Raw genomic sequence first — 18,666 nt, 5'->3', positions numbered from 1 at the left:
TCCATCTCCCAGGTAACGAGGGAATAGACAACCAAATGCATAGGGAAACACTAAAAAAGTTTGACTGGTCAACACATGAATAAATATTGCTCTCGTCCCTTCCTCAATTTCTTTATTTCTGTTCTGAAGCATTACTAGTTTTCCTCCTTTTTGTAAACCTCCATAACCATATACCTAGAGGTACTATTCATTTCTGTCAAGTTCCTTCCCCTCACATTAGTGCATTCTGTTGCGTGCCCATTCTCTGTAGTGGATTCGCTCAGGGAAGCACGATAGCGTAGTACTAAAATTGACAGGTTTTGGAGCCAGAAAGACCAGAATTTTTATCCCAGACTTACCTCTAGCCTGACTCTATTAAAGCCAAATGACCTTGAGAAGATCAATTAAGCTTTCTGAGTTTTCTCCTTCCTCATCACTAAGGAAGGGATAATCTTGGCTCCCACCTCATGAGGTTTCTTCGAGGGTGAAGTGAGATGATGCAGGTAAGAGTTTTAATAAATATCGACGGCTCCTGCTTTTATAACCGTGGGTGTTTTTGATTTTGTCCTTGTCCTGTTCCTATACTTTGCTTCTTCTTCTTTTTTTTTTTTTTTTTGCGGTACATGGGCCTCTCACTGCTGTGGCCTCTCCCGTTGTGGAGCACAGGCTCCGGACGCGCAGGCTCAGCGGCCATGGCTCACGGGCCCAGCCGCTCCGCGGCATGTGGGATCCTCCCAGACCGGGGCACGAACCCGTATCCCCTGCATCGGCAGGCGGACTCTCAACCACTGCGCCACCAGGGAAGCCCCCCTTTTGATCTTTTAATCTTATCCTCTCGGTTACCTCCCGTTGCTTTCTTTTCTTCTGCTCCTTGTCTTCTGTTACTTCCTTCCCACTGTTTAGCCTGGGTCTGAAACCCAATAGGCTCCTGGACATTAGCAGTGGAGAACTGCTGCTGGTTCCAGGCTTGCCTTACTTTCTGCTCGGCACTGCGAGCCCTGCCTCTTCCTCCTCACCTCCTCTTCCTGCTTATTCTCTTTCTGGATTATTAGTAGCAAAACCCTACTATGAAGAGTTGAGGTGAAGTTATTGACATTTCACAGGGTCCAAGGAGGGGGGTGTCTGTAGCCCTTAAGCTGACGTCACAATAAGATGCTCAGGCAGATCTTGTTCCAGGCAGGAGTTATATATTCTTCTCGGCTTTTAAAATAATGTCTTGTACTCTAAAGAAGATTATTAGCTAATTGGAGAATAGAGAGAATGCTAAAGACATGTCTAATTCTCCCTTCATTTTCTACTTACCAACTCATTATTTTTGTGATTGTGCATTTTCCACAGTTAGTTTTGCTAGTGCAGACTTGGCATGAAAATCAACATGTATTAAGTAATATCCTGGTTAACTGGACAAACATGAATGTGTCATTCTCTTTGATCACCTTGAACTTCCACTAATGACAGTGAGGTGCTTGAACATCATTAATGACAATCAATAAGTGAAGCAACGATTTTTTTTCATAGATCGATTTCTTAACTATTATTATTATATATTTTTTTCGGTATGCGGGCCTCTCACTGCTGTGGCCTCTCCGTTGTGGAGCACAGGCTCCGGATGCGCAGGCCCAGCGGCCATGGCTCACGGGCCCAGCCGCTCCGCGGCATGTGGGATCTTCCCGGACCGGGGCACGAACCCGTGTCCCCTGCATCGGCAGGCGGACTCTCAACCACTGCACCACCAGGGAAGCCCGATTTCTTAACTATTAATACAAAGGTGTGAGGTTATGGGAGGGTTAAGTTTTGAGTTTCCATCAAATCACTGTAATCTGATCCCAGTCCGTAAATGACTATAATGCCCAGAGTTTTTTGGTGAAATCCAATTCACTGTGAATTCTGATTACATTTCCTATTCCTTTCCAAAAAACAGAAAGGAAATTAAGTTATATTTGATTACATTACAAAAGGCCAACTGGTGTCTGGGCTGTCATTGCCTTGTCAGAAGCCTAACGTACATATTGTACAGGGGCAGGCTCTGGGCTACCGGGCTCTGGCACATGGACAAGCCCTCTTATTCTTTAGCTGAGCAGTTTGTAAGCAACAGCAGAGAGTTCAAAGAACACAAATGTACCTATGTGTTTTCATTATGAACAAAGCCAAATATTTGCTGTTTACATGGAATCAATGAAAATTACATCCCTTGAAATATAAGTATAATTTGTTTCTTACTCAGAGCAAGGTTACCAAGTTCAATATAAATCAAGTTTCTTAAAGTTTATTCAATGAAGCCAAGTCTGTATGGGTGGGGCAAAGTATACCCATGATCTATTTCAGTAGTTCTCAACCATTTCTGGTTTGTAGACTGCTTTGTTCATGTCATAGATGCTAAAAATTTTAATTCTCAAATGCACCATGTATAGAAATCCCCTGAGGATTTTGTTAAAATGAAGCTTTTGGTCAAGCTAGACAGAGATGGGGCCCGAGGTTCTGCATGTCTCGGGAGGTGTTGATGTTGTCGGTCCATGGACACATTCGAATAGCAGAATAATACCGCATGTGGCCTCCTAACTTTATCTGCCCCAGACTGTCAGTAGAACTAATAGGTAGATGTGAGCTATTTCAATTAAGCACAAACAAGGCGACTTTTTGAATAAAAGGCCCATTACTTTTATTTCATATTAGTTTATACTGGAATGCAAAATATGGACTTTGTTATTATATCAAGTTTGAAGAGTTCAGGAGGATATTTGCAAATCATCTTAGGACACTCATTTTCCCAATCTTCATTTAGGAAGCACTTACCTATATCATTAAACCAGTTAGAAAACACTGATGTTTGGGTCTCCTACTCAGAGGTTCTGATTTTCATTGGTCTGGGGTGCAGCCTAGGCTTCCGGACTCTCCAGATGATTCTTCTTTGCAGCCGGAATTGAGAAGCCCCCCTTTAGAAGTTGCAAAGCCAGGAAGGCATATGGGTGATGCACTCCCAGCCCCTGGGGAATGCAGAGTGCTTCTTAGAGAGTGAATGAATAATACAAGGAAAAGAATAAAGTGGAGAAAAATAGAGTGAATTCAAGAAAGAGAAAAGAGGAACCATTAAAAAAAGGGCTAAGTGAAGGTCTAAGGGTTGACTGTAGTCCAAGAAGAGCTGGATAGGTAGCTGAACGGAAGCCTCCCAGGTGTCATGGATGAGACGGGTTTCACCCTCTTTGTTATTCGTATTGATATGAAAGTAGCACGGAGGCTGAAGTACGCATGCAAAATGAATGCACAATGGATAAGGAATGCACGTTTGCAATGACCATTAGACTCAAAGCTGTTTTTATTTTTGGAACTGCTTGAAGGAAGTGGGAGAAGTACTATTAAACACCTTGCATCTGGGACAACAGTAAAACTTTAAAAGGGCTCACAGTAGCCCAAACCTCCAGAGTGGGTAGGGGACTCCTTTGGTTGGTACAATGCAGTTTCTGTGGGGTTGGTGGTTAAGTGTATGTTTTTTTGAGTCATATCTTCATGCTTGTACCAAAGTAGCACAAAAAATGTAAGTGAGACAAAGTGTCATAGCTGCACACACTGCCAACATTCAGCACCTCACATGGTCTGCCGTGCTCTGGGCGAAGGGACCCCGGACAAACATTACGTAACTGGCCGATACAATCCGGTGTGCACTGGGGGCTGAAGATCTATCTCGATGCCTCAGTTTGGATGCGATAAGTATCCTGCTAGAAAGTTAACCCTTGGCTTTTTCACAGGGAACACATATTTATAAGGTTTCAAAAGTCATTGTTTTTGTGAACCAGACACCAAATGCAAGAGACACCTGGTGAACAATAAATATCTAGACGGTAAGAAACTAAATCTGAACACCTTGATCAGAGAGGCACCACCCAGTTCGAGCGAACAAAAGATTCATGGTTTTCGCTTTCTCAAAGGGTTCACTTCTGTGGGTGTTCTGTTTGTGATCTTCTTTCAGCTGATAGTGGCTTTTGGTTACCAACTCTTATCCTTCTATCTTCTGCCTGCCTCACAGCTGTTTAAAGATCCTATTGGCCACTGCTATTATCTCGTTTTTCAATTCAGCCATTAGACCCCGTGCCCTGACACAGATAACCCACCTCCAGGGTGTTTTGCTGTTCTGGCTGGTTTTTTCCTTCAGGAAAAGGCTTGTGCCACAAAGGGGGAGTGATACTGTGATGTCATTACAGAGTTCCTGAAAATGCAGCAGACCTACCCCCTGCCACAAAGGGGCTCTTGTGGGCTTGTTTATCTCTAGGCTGGTGAGAACCTAGGAAGTCACTTTGTTCGACTGGAATAAAAAGCTTAAAATGGTCTCAAGTACAGATTTGCTTTCATTAAAAAGAAGAAAAAAGATCAAAGGAAGGAAGTAGCATCTCCAGATCTCACGTTCCTCCTTCTCTTGTATCACTTCAGTAAAAGACATTAAGCAAACTATGTGTAATTGTTAACCGATGTATTCTTTACAATGATGTTCAACGAGTCTGCAATATTTATTTGCCTTTTTTATGCATTCATCTCCCTCATCATTCTAGACCAGAAACCACTATTTTGTTTGACAGATGAGGACCTCCAGTGTAAGTAAGATGAAAACATATATCACACGTGTGGATACTGGAAATCATGCAACATTTCCAATATACTTATACATTCTGATGAGATGCAGATACTGATCAAGAACTCATGGCATAGTGTTGCCAAATAATCACTGTGAACCACTGCTTACAACCCAAGCTCCAAAACATCTAGCTGGTGAGAAAGTTCTTTGTGTGAGGAATAACTACTTTTTATTCATTCAGAGGTTTTAAATCAGAGGAGGGTGGAAACTCCTGATGGAAAAGTAGTGGATTCAGAGTAAAGGAACACCAACACCATTGCTGTGTGTGTTTGTGTGTCTGTGTGTGGTGTGTGAATCTGAGGTATGTGTGTGTATATCTGTGGGACTGTTTGTGAATATGTTTGTACGTCTGTGTGTGGCGGTGAGGAAGCTCCTGGCTAGTAGACTTGCCCAGTATGACTTTAAGAGATACCATTAGATCTTAGCTTCCTGAATTGAGGACCCCTGGTATACATACAGAACTCAAAAAATTAAGCCTTTATTTGACTCAGCAAAATTGCATTACAGGGCAGCTCAGATAATCTAAAAACAGAAGAAACTGAAGATGCCAAGAGGTCTAGATTTTGACTCTCATTTTTCTAGATAAAAGGAGAAAGTATTATTCCTGATTTGAATTCAGGAGCTAAAATACTGTATAGGGGAGTATAGGACAAGATCCTGGATTTTTGTCCTGTGATACCAACATATACAAGAGGCTTTTCATTGCATGTTTTCTGATTAAGTCTCTGCCCTGAAACCTCAAACCCCAACACTGGTCTCTCTCATACATATTGTTTAATGAGGATGCAAAGAATTGTTGCTCTAATAGAAATTCTCACTGGCAACTTATTTAGGTATGGTCCCCACCCAAGGAACTTACTAAAATGGTCATTTGGACATTTCAATGTTCCTTCCGAAACTGAGAACATGTTGGAATTTCAGCTGTACTTACAGTGATTGAAGGCTTCGCAAATTCTGTAGAGCTTCTGTGGGTACCTGTCTTAGATGATTATTCTGCAGCATGCTGCACATTGAAACAAATGAAAAAAAAAACATTAAAGACAGCAATAATGAACAATAACTGGCATAGCAGTGTCAGGCACTGTTCTAGGTGTCAGGGAAACAGCTGAGCATCAGGCACAGCCTTGGCCTGTGAGGAGTGACAGATAATTTAAAATTAACAAATGAGTATATAACTTGAGACAAGTGATAGGTACTATGAACAGAAAACAAAACATGGATTTGGGATAGGTGGTAACAAGGGGTGAGAATTTTATTCTAAAGGTGGTCACAGAAGCTCTCTCTTAGGAGGTGATATTTGAGTAGAGACCAGAATGGCGTCATGGAACAAAACATGGGAACATCTGGAAAGTTACTGAGGAAGAGGGAAGAACAAGTGCAAAGGCCCTGAGGCCGGAGCTTGCTTGACTTGCTAAAGGAGGAGCAAAGGGTCATTGTGACTGAGGAGGAGTAACTGAGAGCAAGAGATTGGGAGACAACCTAAGGACAGCTCATGAAGGACTTGCAGGCTTTATTTTAAATGTGGTGATAAACTCTTGTTGAAGGGTTTAAGTGGGGGGGAATGATGTGATCTTATTTATGTTTTAAAAGGATCACTGTGATGACAATTAGATTAGACAAAATGGAAATAAGGATAAGAGTAGGAGGATATTAAAGATCTTCTCCCTCCTTGTGCATGATCATATTTTGATATAAATTAATGCTTCTTGTGAACAATTACACTTTTGCTCACCTAGGTTCAACAGTTCTGTTCAGAACATGGGGACTACAGAATGGAGACACCTGGCAACAGTGAAATAAAATATATCATTGCTGGTGGGAAATAGTATGGAAAAATTCCCACTAGATTTCTTATACTTTGCTACCTCATTCATAAATGTTTATAGCGCAATAATTTCGCAGCCACTCCGCCCAACCCCCAGCCAGTATTCCATGGTCTATGTAAGCCAGAGGCAGGAAACTATTTTAGGAAAGCGTTTTTAAAAGACATTTTAAATAAATATTTCTACTTATTAGGTCACAAATTTATACTTGGATTTTCAGAAATAATTTGCCTGGTTCTCTCATCTCCACAATTGAAGTCTCTTTTCATCAGATGACTACCTGGGATTCAACGCCAGGTATGTCTGACTCCAAAGCTTGATGTGCTTTTTCCACTGTCCCTTGCAGCATTCTCTTGAGGAATAATCGTACAAATTCTCAGGTTGTACGCCTTTCACAGTATGATTAAGAGCGTGGGTTCTCGGATCTGACTACCTCTTCCCTGCCAGTAGCCCCGTGGCCTCAGGGAAATCATTCAATCTCTCCAGGTCTCAGTGATCAGTAATAATATACACCCCCAGGGCTTATTGTGATGATCTAATGAGCAAAAGTACATAGAACAATACCTGCTGCCTGGTAAGCATTCAATAAATGTTGGCCCTTTCTGTATAAATTGATAAATATTCTTCTCAAAACTAATGATATAGTGACATTTTAATTAATGAGAAAATAAAATTGGCCAAAAAAAAAAAATCTCTATGCCAGTGGTTCTCAAACTTTAGGGGTCATCAGAATTCACTGGAAGGCTTGTTAGAACACTGTTTTCTGTGTTCCACCCTCAAAGTTCCTGGTTCAGTAGATCTGGGTATGGGCCAGAGAATTTGCATTTTTAACAAACTCTCAGGTGATCTTGGTGCTGCTGGGCAAGGCACCACACACTGAGAACCACCCTATTCTGCTAAGTATTTCTAAGAATATTTTCACCTGAACTTGAGGCTACATTGAGATTGGAGTTAAGGTCTAAGTTTTGAGTCTTGGCAAGCAAACCATTTACCCTTCTTGACCGTTGGACTTTTATCTGTGTGATGGGAATAGAATAATACCATCTGATTGATAAGTTGTTTGTGGATTACAATATGAAGGCATTTATTATACTTTAATATATGCAAATATGAGCTCATATCAAATAAGACGTGTAAAGTATTTGGAGATCATAAAATTTATGCTCTTCTCACCATGGCTGAGATTCTGTTTTCTAAGGATCATAATTCTGTCACTTGTAATCCAACAGTTTTTTTTTTTTGCGGTACGCGGGCCTCTCACTGCTGTGGCCCCTCCCGTTGCAGAGCACAGGCTCTGGACGCGCAGGCTCAGCGGCCATGGCTCACGGGCCCAGCCGCTCCGCGGCATGTGGGATCCTCCCGGACCGGGGCACGAACCTGTGTCCCCTGCATCGGCAGGCGGACTCTCAACCACTGCGCCACTAGGGAAGCCCAATCCAACAGTTTTAAACAGGTAATTTCATTATTTTAAACTTGGATTCAATTAACATTTCATAAATCAAAAGTCTCAAAATATGTTGGTTCCTTATGAACAAAGTCAAGATTTAGAGAGACTTCACACTTCAATTACCGGTTAAGGAATTGGGAAAATTGTAGCTTGAATGCCGTATTTTGCATAATTTACCTAAATATTAAAAGTTTACGTTTATATGTTATTTTATACCTTTCCAAGCAGTTTGAATATATGATATAATTTTAACTTGACAGAAATGTTTTCAAAGTCACTCACTAATTGTGTGATAAATTTAAGTGATAAGATACAGATAATAGACTTAATTGATGTGTAAACTTTGTAGGTAATATATTACTGGCTCAAAGTGTGTACCGAACTGTCCTCCTATGCTTTGCTAACCAGACAGTGAAACTCTTATAATGTGGTCTTTCTAGAATATTGGAAAACTGGAGTAGAGGATAAGAGATATTTAAATGGCTTTTCTTCATTGAATAGTTGCAAGGTTTCTCAGTAGCTCTATATATCTACCTTCAGAAAATGGAACTTAAACAAGCTTTACTAATGATACCTTTTAAAGCTACCCCTGAGCTACCTCCCAGCAATTTAATTTTCAACCACTTCTACCAGTTAAATACCAAAAATATAATTACAGAAAATCACTTAAGTCCTGATCGCTCCTTGAATAAAGAACTTTTGTTTAATTACTTTCAAATGACAAAACAAGAGCAAATTATCTCCATTATAACCTTATAGGTCTTCAGTGAGTTAATTAGAAAATCCTGTTTTTGTTTAAGATATTCCAGTGGGAAACAAAACAATTAAAGGATTCATAGCACTATGGAGTGCAATTAGAACAGAGCATTCACAACATGGTTGCAGAATTCTTTTATAAATAATCCTTTATTCAATGCAGCAAGTACAAGCAGAATGTACCACGAACTGAATATGGGTTTAGGCACTTACAACTTCATTTTTATCATTCACATATGGGTGAGGAAAGAAAATGAAACATTATCTCTAGGGGCAAAGGATGACTTCATATTTTCTTAATCTCTTTCCCTGAGGAGCTTTAAAACTGTAAAATATTCTCAATTACATACAGTGTCCCCAAGCTACTTTAACAATAAATTTTTTGTTTTTGTTTTTTTTTTTTTTGGCCAACAGGACTAAATAAGGTCAAGTACAGGTACTGTGAAGCAGGTGAGAGGAAATTATACGTTGAAAGAGGACTCTGTAACAATGGCTTGATCCTTAGGTATTTCTTCTGCCTACTTGTCCTATGTTTAGATATCAAGTAGCTATCCAGGCTCTTTTCTGGGAAGGAGAGAATTTTAGTTGTGACTTTCCTATGGTTAGTTTTATCCATCACCTCCATGTGGCTTTGGTTCTGGTGCTGGTGGCAAGAGGATAAGCCATTCCTCGATTGAATGGCCTACACAAGAAAATGAACCTTTGTTGAGGATAGCCTGGTTCAGAATTCCATGGGACTGGGTATTTTGCAATACTAAGCCAGTAACCTTTTATGAGGCCAATATTTATAGGGATAATCATCTTAAATTTTAGTGATCTTCCAGAGCTCACAGTAACAAAATTTCTGATATAAAACAGTCCTCACCAAGGAGGGCTGTTGTTATCTTCATTTCCTATCTTCTAGGATTGGATTACTCTTATCTTTCTCTTCTTTTCCAGATCCTTTCTTACTCTCCTTATATGATCAGGGCCCCAGATGAATATTACTTGTATATTATCTTTCTCACCATGCTACAATATAATCAGTTATTTCTTTCTTCCAATGACTTTTGGACTTTATAAAACATTTGAGTCACTTTCCACAATGGTAGGACCAGGCCTGTCTTGTTCAGCATTTTACCTATAGCACTGTGGTTCTCAACCCTATTGGACCTAATTCTCCCTTTAATACCAAATATTTTGTAATGCTTCATCCATTATATTAAGACAAAATTCATAAAAATATAGCCATTTACACACATCATTTTAAAGAAAAAATATCAACATAATGTACTGCCTTAACTGTATGATAAAGGAGAAATAAAAGTAATTTATAATAAAGGGATTATATGTATTATTATATATGTGATGCTCAGATATGACTATCTTAGGAGGTATTTCTATGAAAGAGTCAGATGTTTGCCTCCACTTTTAATGAATAAGGTTGGGTATGAGAAAAGTAACATGATCACAAGTTATTCTGTGCAAGAACAGGGAGATGAGAGTAGAGGTCTAAATGGATACTAGAATAAGATCTACAGTTAAGACATATAACAGATTATACTTATTTTATGTAATGCTTTATAGGAAAGAAGGAAATAACTTTTATTAAAATAAAGATACCATACCAAGACATATTATAGATGTTGCAGTGGAGAAAATAAGAAAGTGTTACATTCTCACAAATGAGTGTTCCTTATAGATAAGAGTGATATCAAAATAATTCTCTCTCTTTTACGAGATAGGACTGAAATACCACAGAGAACATCCATCCTATCTCAAATCCATTGCACGCTGAGGTGAGCATCTGTTCTCCAGTACTTCAAGAGGCCCTTGGGAGCACACCCCCCCCATAGGTAAGAAGGAATTGAGGCTAAACTGGAAAAAGAAATAGTCATGATACCACCTGCATAGAAGTTGGTTGGTAGACCCTGCCGGATAGTGGAAGAGTAATATTAAAAATGCAACAGGCTACCCCCAAATAAATAAATCATTATATAGTTATCTCCGCACAGATTTTGTATGATTGTGCTCCCAACATTTTAAAAGGCCATATACGAAATATTTATAAAGCAGACTTTGTTAATGAGATTCAAGGAGAGCCCTGTGTTTCATGTTTCTCTGCTAATTTAATGATAGTTATTTTTAAGAAGACGTTTTACAACTTCACAGTTACATAGCTTTAATTTGTTTTGTGGTTTCTGAGGTAATTCTTCTACTGCACTAATATCATTTTCAAATAAATATGTGGGTAGAAATCACAGGATGCACGATCTGTGTTAACTAGTCAATGATTTTGAGAGATTATATTTATACCATTTAATTTTTCCTGTACAGATTATTAGGCGTATGCAGAACTTCATGTAAAACCTTTCAGTATGATTACGTATGAAAGTATTATTGATTGAAGTTTGGTGTGGAGGTAGAGTCAGAAGTCAAGAGGGATGCAGGGGGATTCTTTATGCTGGGCTGAGCAGCTCATCACAGGACAAGTTACTACATGCCTATCACCTGGAAAACCAAAGATGCTTCCACAAATTTCCAGAACTTTCTGTGGCAGGGGTGATGACCATGATTGAGAAGCATTGCTCTAACACTAAATACTTTCCAAATATTTGACAATTCATTTGCTCATTGAATACTAGTCTTTAAGTCAGCAAAATAAAGAGAAGAGTGAATACTATTCCTGGCAGGGGTCTTGCTCCTTTTGAATCCCCCTCACACTGATCATGATCCAGCTGAAGTGCAAAGTCTGAAAGTGTCATTTTCTTGCTCACATCTTTTTCTTGGCTTCTCATCATGCTTAGGACATAATAATGTCTATGCTTTTTTGACATGACATACAGGATCCCGGTGACCAGGACCTTTTCTCTCTCTCCAGGCTCTTCTCCAGATACCTTCTCCTGAATGCTTAAGTACCACCTGCGTAGGGCTGTCTGTTCCTCCCAGGTTCCTCCTGCCTCTGTGTCTCTATGTATAGTGTCCCCTCAGTCGGCTACCTTATGTGGATGGTTGGTTCAAGGTTTGGCTTCTAGGTCAACTCTTTGGAGAAACATCTCTCCTAGGAAGTCGAATTTGAACCATCAGACTGGACAGAGTCCTTCCCAACCTCTGTAGTTCCACAGAATCAGAGTGATCTGTTCATCTGTCTTGGTCACAGTATCTTGATCCCACAATCTACCACTAGATTATAAACTCTTCAAGGGCATGGCCATACTTATTGATCTTTGTCTTTCCAGCAATAATTTGTTCAATGCCACTTTGAGTGGTGTGTGTGCATACATGCACACGTGCACACACACACACACACATCTAGTTCAGTATATCCAATATACATTTTGTCAATGAATTAAAATAATTCATTCCAATATAATTTATTTAACAAGTTTCCAAAATACTTAGTGGTACCTATTTCGACACAGGGAAGACATCTTAGGTGTCTCTTCTAAACTTGATTTATGTGATGCATTTTGAATGGTTCCAAATATTTTGCTGAATTCGTGGAAATATAGGCACATTAGAATTGGTGTTACAGCCTAGAATTTCACCACATAATGGATTAACCTTAGGATTTGGAAGTATGACAACTTAAAAATATTGCTACCTAATAGTAAAAATAACTCAAGGGTAGGGAGATCAAACCCAATCACCTCAGTAGACCAAGACCAAATAACAGTTCTGCTTTTGAATTTACCTTGTAACAAAATATTAAATTTAAATAAAATTGCTTTTTAAAATAGCCTATGTATCCCTCAGGTCAATGAAATGCAATTTCTATTAAGCAGAAATACATCAAATGCCTTTTTAGAGTTTATAACTTTTATCTCAAAGGAGATAAAATCAGGTTGTTTTCCCTGAGATAAAACTTTCCTGGTATGAATTTCAACTTGTGTTATCTATTTTCTCTACCAAGGTCCCTTTCTTTTCTACAAAGAATAAACTGAAAGAAAATTAAACAATGGGTACTAGAAGCAGGAGGTATCAGTGATAATGAGTTTTCTGATAGAAAATTAGGAAGTTGGACATTAAATAGTAAGAAAGCCCATTTTTTACACGTCTCAATGGATTAACATTTCTCAATTAAACAACTACTCATTGTATCTACTATGCACTAGGCTTTCTACATCTATTCATAAGTGGAACATAAACTTGATTTTTTTTTTTACCTGAGCCTTATTCAGCGCATCACAAGGAAACAAATTCTGCAAATGGTTTGAGGCTGTGATCTCATTATGTCAGCATAATAGTGATTTATTCACTTGAATCAAAATGACTCAAAAAACTCCCCCCAACTTCATAGCACAAAAGGAAAGGGAAATACGCTTTCACAAGTTTGAGTTGATAAGTTGGTTAATTAGGGGCAAAGTTTTGACATTAAGGTTAGAAAAGGAGAGATGAAGTTTTTTCACACACAAATCTAGCCAGGTATCACATGTTTCTATGGTATCAAGGAAGGCAGACTGGAATTTAGACGAATTATCTCATGACTCTAAATAGTTTATTGGAGGAACTCAATCTTTACAAGTTAATTAGCATCCACTTGACACTAAAATCAGAATTATAACAAGCAATACTCGGTTTACTTACAGAACTTTAAGACTGTAAAGGCCAGCAAATGCTCCCTTGGGAATGTATGTCAAAGCGTTTCCGGCAAGACGTCTGCGGGTTTCAAGGGAGAGGAGGGAGAGTAAGCATAGCTCTCTTCATGTGGAATTCATTTAGTTGTTAAAAATGCAATACAATTATGTGCAGACCACGAATGCCAAAAGCAACTCTAAAGAACCTTGTTTTGTTATATTTTGCAAAAAGTTTCTTTAAATCTCTAATCAAAAAGCTGGCAAAAGAAGGGCCTAAGAAGAAATATAATAAATTACCTATTTTACAATAAATCACTTAATAGCTTACACTATGTATATAAAACTCTCTATCCGTTCATCTGTTGATGGACATTTAGGTTGCTTTCATGTCTTGGCTATTGTATATAGTGCTGTAATGAACACTGGGGTGCATGTATCTTTTCGAATTATGGTTTTCTCCGGATATATGCCAAGGAGTAGAATTGCTGGATCATGTGGTAGTTCTATTTTCAGTTTTTTAAGGAAACTCCATACTGTTCAAAACAGAAACAGACTCACAGACATAGAAAACAAACTTATGGTTACCAAAAGGGAAAGGTGGGGGGGAGGGATAAATGAGGAATTTGGGATTAACACATACACACTACTATATATGAAATAGATAACCAACACGGATCTACTATATAGCACAGGGAACTCTACTCAATATTCTGTAATAACCTATAGGGGAAAAGAATCTGAAAAAGAATGGATATACGTATATGTATAACTGAATCATTTTGCTATACACCTGAAACTAACACAACATTGTAAATCAGCTATACTCCAATATTAAATTAAAAAAATAAAACTCTCCTTTAAAAATTTTTTTTATACAAAAAGTAGGCAAGGGAATAGAGAGGGAGCCATGGGTGGTGATTGTGAGGGCAATGGGCTATTATTTACAGGTACGACGGTTGATGGTCGGGGAAACCCCTCTGCTGAGAGGGCATTTGAGCAGAGGACTGAGCCATGCAGGGACCTATGTGAAAGGAACAGTGGTACAAAAGGCCTGAGGAGGGAGTGTGCCTGGCGTGGTCCAGAAACTGCAAGAAGACCAGCATGGCTGGAGTGGAATGACCAAGGGGAGAGTGACAGCAGGTGAGGTTGGAGCAGTGTCCAGAGTCACTCCACACAGGGCTCTGGAGGCCACAGTAGGGACTTTGAGCAGGGGAGTGATGTGATCAGTTCTGTGTTTTAAAAGGGTCCTTCTGACAGGACCCTTTTCTTTTTTTTAAATAAATTTATTTATTTATCTATTCATTTATTTATTTTTGGCTGCGTTGGGTCTTCATTGCTGTGCGTGGGCTTTCTTTAGTTGCGGTGAGCAGGGGCTACTCTTCGTTGTGGTGCGCGGGCTTCTCATTGTGGTGGCTTCTCTTGTGGAGCACGGGCTCTAGGCGCACGGGCTTCAGTAGTTGTGGCGTGCGGGCTGAGTAGTTGTGGTGCACAAGCTTCATTGCTCCGCGGCATGTGGGATCTTCCTGGACCAGGGCTCAAACCTGTGTCCCCTGAGTTGGCAGGCGGATTCTTAAGCACTGTGCCACCAGGGAAGTCCATGACAGGACCCTTTTAAAGGGGGAATAGACTTTGGGGGCAAAAGTGGAAGCACAGGAGGCGACTAGAGCAGTTCAAACAGGAGCTGCTCGTGTAACACAGCTGTGGTGGAGGAGGTAAGTGGTGGAATACGGTGGAGAAGAAAGAAAAATCCCACCTGGCAAACCATTTGTGTCAAGGTGAAACGTAGGTAGCCAACATTTCATATTTATGGTTATATTCTATATAACCTACATGCATTTGATTAGTTATCCAAAGTACTATACGTAAACTGAAGGACATGGTTTGCATAGGACCGTGCTACAAAAGAGTTGCTTATTGAATTAAGACAGACTCAGACTTGGTTGATGATCACAGGTGGCTTAACTGATCAGACTAAACTGACCAGGAACTGTTATTTCAGCCAAAATGTCCTTAACTATCCTGTTCATAGTCATGATTTCAACAGTACATTTTTTGATTTCTAAAACCTAGCCTGAAAATGGGGGCTTATCGACTCTTACTGCTGCTATGTGATCGAGTAGCTTGATGGTTTCTGGGTCACTGACTTTGGAAATGAAAAGGAGAAAGTAAAAACGTTCTATTTATTTATTTTATTAGTTTAAATTATTGTTAGGGTAAATACCTTTCTGTTACATTTCCTGAATCATAGCTCACTTCACATGAATTGTTTTTCTTTTCTGCGCAAGGACTTTGAGAGCTGCAGACTATATTCAGAACTAATCTGTATAACCACTGACCTGTGTTATCAGGGGAATTTGTCTTAAAACAAAGGAATTTATGACGGGCTATTAGTTATTCGTTGTGCTGGTGGAAGATATATCTCATTGTCCAAAAGCACAATTTAAGGAAATCATTGCATCCTTCCCCTCATTTCTTTACCACGTGGGATGGTTTTAGCAGTTAAAAAATTAAATACGTATAAACTATAGGGAAAAAAAGACTTCTATATAAATGAGTACACAAATAGTGAGAACTGCACACAAATCTTTCCTGTGAAGATTTGAACTAACAAATCTCTGGGCAACTACGTTCCAACCCTTGAGACCCACACACCATTTGGCTGGAAGGTTTTGTTTTTCTCTCTGTTTCTAAAATTATTTCACAGAAATGTCTCTTTCATCATCTTCATTTCTATAATAAGATACAACTTAATAGGAAAAACTTTTATATCTTTTTATATCACATAAAATTTTTTTATCCTTAAAGATACCTCTCCATATAGAAGACTCAAATCGTCCTATCATTGTTAGTTTTGCTGACTTAACTGCCATAAAAAGTAAAAAAAAAAAAAAAAAATCAGTAAGTTACAGTAGACACATTCCTCTTCAGATAAATCAAATAAGCAGAGGTTTGGCTGTTGTCACGACCAACTAAAATATTTTTGAGAATGTATGTTTCTTTGAATCTCTACAGTAATTTGAATCTCTAAAGGAATCCAAGGGTTTTTTTGTTTGTTTTTGGTAGCTTTGTTTTGTAAAATGGTGGGATGAGAGCAAAGCACTCAAGTGTGGGCCCTGATTTCTCCTCTCTGGACATTGGTCTGGAGGGAGAGAGGTGAGTGAACAAAATGGGATGAGCACTGAGAGTGGAAGAGGTACTTGACCCTGTTCTCTGATTGGGACCCTCGGGAAGATGACTGTGCGGGGAACCACGGTCCAACATCGGTCCCCTTGACTGAGTAGTATTTTCAGAGGTAAGTGAAAGGGCCTGGTGAGTTTTAATAGGCTTTCCAGGTCATGTCTTCCAAGAACCCATTTGTCTTTATTGGGGTATAATTGCTTTACAATGGTGTGTTAGTTTCTGCTTTGTAACAAAGTGAATCAGTTATACATATACATATGTTCCCATATCCATTTGTCTTTTAACACTCAGTTTTTTTTTTTCTTTCCCTTTTTGGCTTACTTTTTTCTCACTATTAACTTGCTGCAAGACTTCACACAAGTCATTTAACTTCTCTGGACCTTATTTCACTTATTATTATTATTTTTGGCCACGCTGTGCAGCTTGCGGGATCTTAGTTCCCCAACCAGGGATTGAACCCCGGGCCACCACAGTGAAGGTGCTGAGTCCTAACCACTGGACTGCCAGGGAATTCCCTTATTTCACTTACTTTTAAAAAATGATAGGGTTCTTCCACTAAAGTCTTTTTCTGCCCTACAATTATTTTTGTCACACATGGATTTCCTCCTTACCTTCATTCTTTTCTCCCTTATCCTCCCTCCACCCATCTTTTTCTTCTTGTTTATTAAGATTTCTTCATTACACGTCACCAACATTTTAAAATCACTTTCTCATACTTTATATCAGGAGGTAGATCAGAGGTTATTATGCCCATATTTTGAAGATACAGACACCAAAGTTCAGAAAAGCTTTATGTAAAATGAAAAACATCATCTCTTTCCTGATTTCGTGTAAGTGTAATCTAGTCCTTCCTTATGGAGCACGGAAGCTATCTAACAGTGGTGCTACTTAAATAATCAGAGCAAAATGAACTTGAATATGACAGCCCCTATGATTTAAAAGAAGACATTTCAGACTACTTAGCAATTTCATGCTGGCTCCTAGTAATTACTGCTTTATTTTCCAACTCTTACAAAGTACATGAGATCTAGAGGGCACACATTCTATACATGCTAAATTAATTTGTATCAGAAATTTGGTAAGGGCTAACGTCAGGCTTAACGGTAGTAGTTTTTCCCCTTTTCCCATTCTTAAGATCTGCCTGTTTCCAGTTTTCTGGTACTATTTTCTGTCTCGTGGTTTCCAATATTAACTTCAGTGGCTCTGTTCCTATTTCTGAATTTCTTTTTACTCTTCTGATTTTTAATTACCTGAATAATTGCAGTTAAACTATCACTTAAACATAAAATTTCTGAAATGTCAAAATGTTCCCACTTGAAGAAAAATTCTCCTAAAATAAAGTTAGCATAAACCATACTAATATTGTAATTAGTGACTTTCAAAAGACAAAGTGATGCGAGCAAATACACTAGTCCATTCAGATTGACTATTCATAATTCAATTCGATTGACTAAAGCTGGGCTCTGGATTCCTGCATACAGGAGCCAAGAGTCTGGGTCAGTGAAGTGTTAGACACAAATAGGATGAAACTCGTAGTCTGATGTAATCTCTTAATCTTGCCTCCACTGGCAGTAATGCATCATCACTGTAACCGACTAAGTTCACCGTGGTTAGGTTTGCTTTCATAAGATGCCTGTGCTAGTTGGAAGGGCCCAGGTACTTTGCATTAACCCTCTGACATTCATCTTTGGTAAGGTTTGCTGAAGCCTATTCAGCAGGCTTGAATACAAGGATTATGACAAACCACGGATCTTCTCAGGGTAGAAAAAAGTGTCTTTCTTAATACGCAAGAAATTGAGATTTAAAAAAACCCTTTCTCCCCCAATAAGTTAAGCATATCTAATTGGTCAGGTCCAGCCCCAAATCATTCCTCTTAAACTGTGTCTTTATGAACTGTCCATTTTGTTTTCCTTATTACATAAGATCAAAAACATCAGATTTCAATGTTTAAGGGCTAAGACCACTGGCCTGAATAAGTGAACTCTTCAGGTCAACAGGGAGATCCTTTAGTGGTTATACGGCCCTATGGTTTCTTTAACCACAGACTAATGAAGTTCAATTTTCAACTCCTTTGTGAAGTATTCCTAATTACCTCAGTCCACAGTCAACTTTCCTATAGGTTATATTCTATACAATGCTGTCTATAAAGGTTCATTTTCTACCATTTTATATGTAGTCTACTTGATTTGATTATAGGCTCCTAAGGTCAAGAATCTTATTGCCTGCCTAGAGCAGGGAGCTGAATTAATATGTACTGATGGATCATTTGATCTTGTTTCCAAAGACAGTTGGCCATAGTGC

General features: G+C 39.0%; 1 protein-coding gene across 3 annotated transcripts in view; it reads right to left on the bottom strand.

The window, feature by feature from the left end:
• The window catches only part of LGR5 (leucine rich repeat containing G protein-coupled receptor 5), a gene marked incomplete at its 5' end in the record, with an annotated part of 119,674 nt that overhangs the window by 33,803 nt on the left and 67,205 nt on the right, over nt 1-18,666 (bottom strand). For all 3 annotated transcript variants that reach the window (XM_082665122.1, XM_082665123.1, XM_082665124.1), the window contains 2 exons: nt 5,535-5,606; nt 13,196-13,267. In XM_082665122.1, the coding sequence (XP_082521248.1) occupies nt 5,535-5,606; nt 13,196-13,267 (144 nt within the window). The remainder of the gene's footprint in view (nt 1-5,534; nt 5,607-13,195; nt 13,268-18,666) is intronic.

The sequence above is a fragment of the Grampus griseus genome (assembly GCF_964374135.1).
Source record: "Grampus griseus genome assembly, chromosome: 11".
Lineage (NCBI taxonomy): Eukaryota > Metazoa > Chordata > Mammalia > Artiodactyla > Delphinidae > Grampus > Grampus griseus.
Note: the sequence above shows the minus strand (reverse complement) of the source record. Positions and strands in the feature narration are given on the sequence as shown.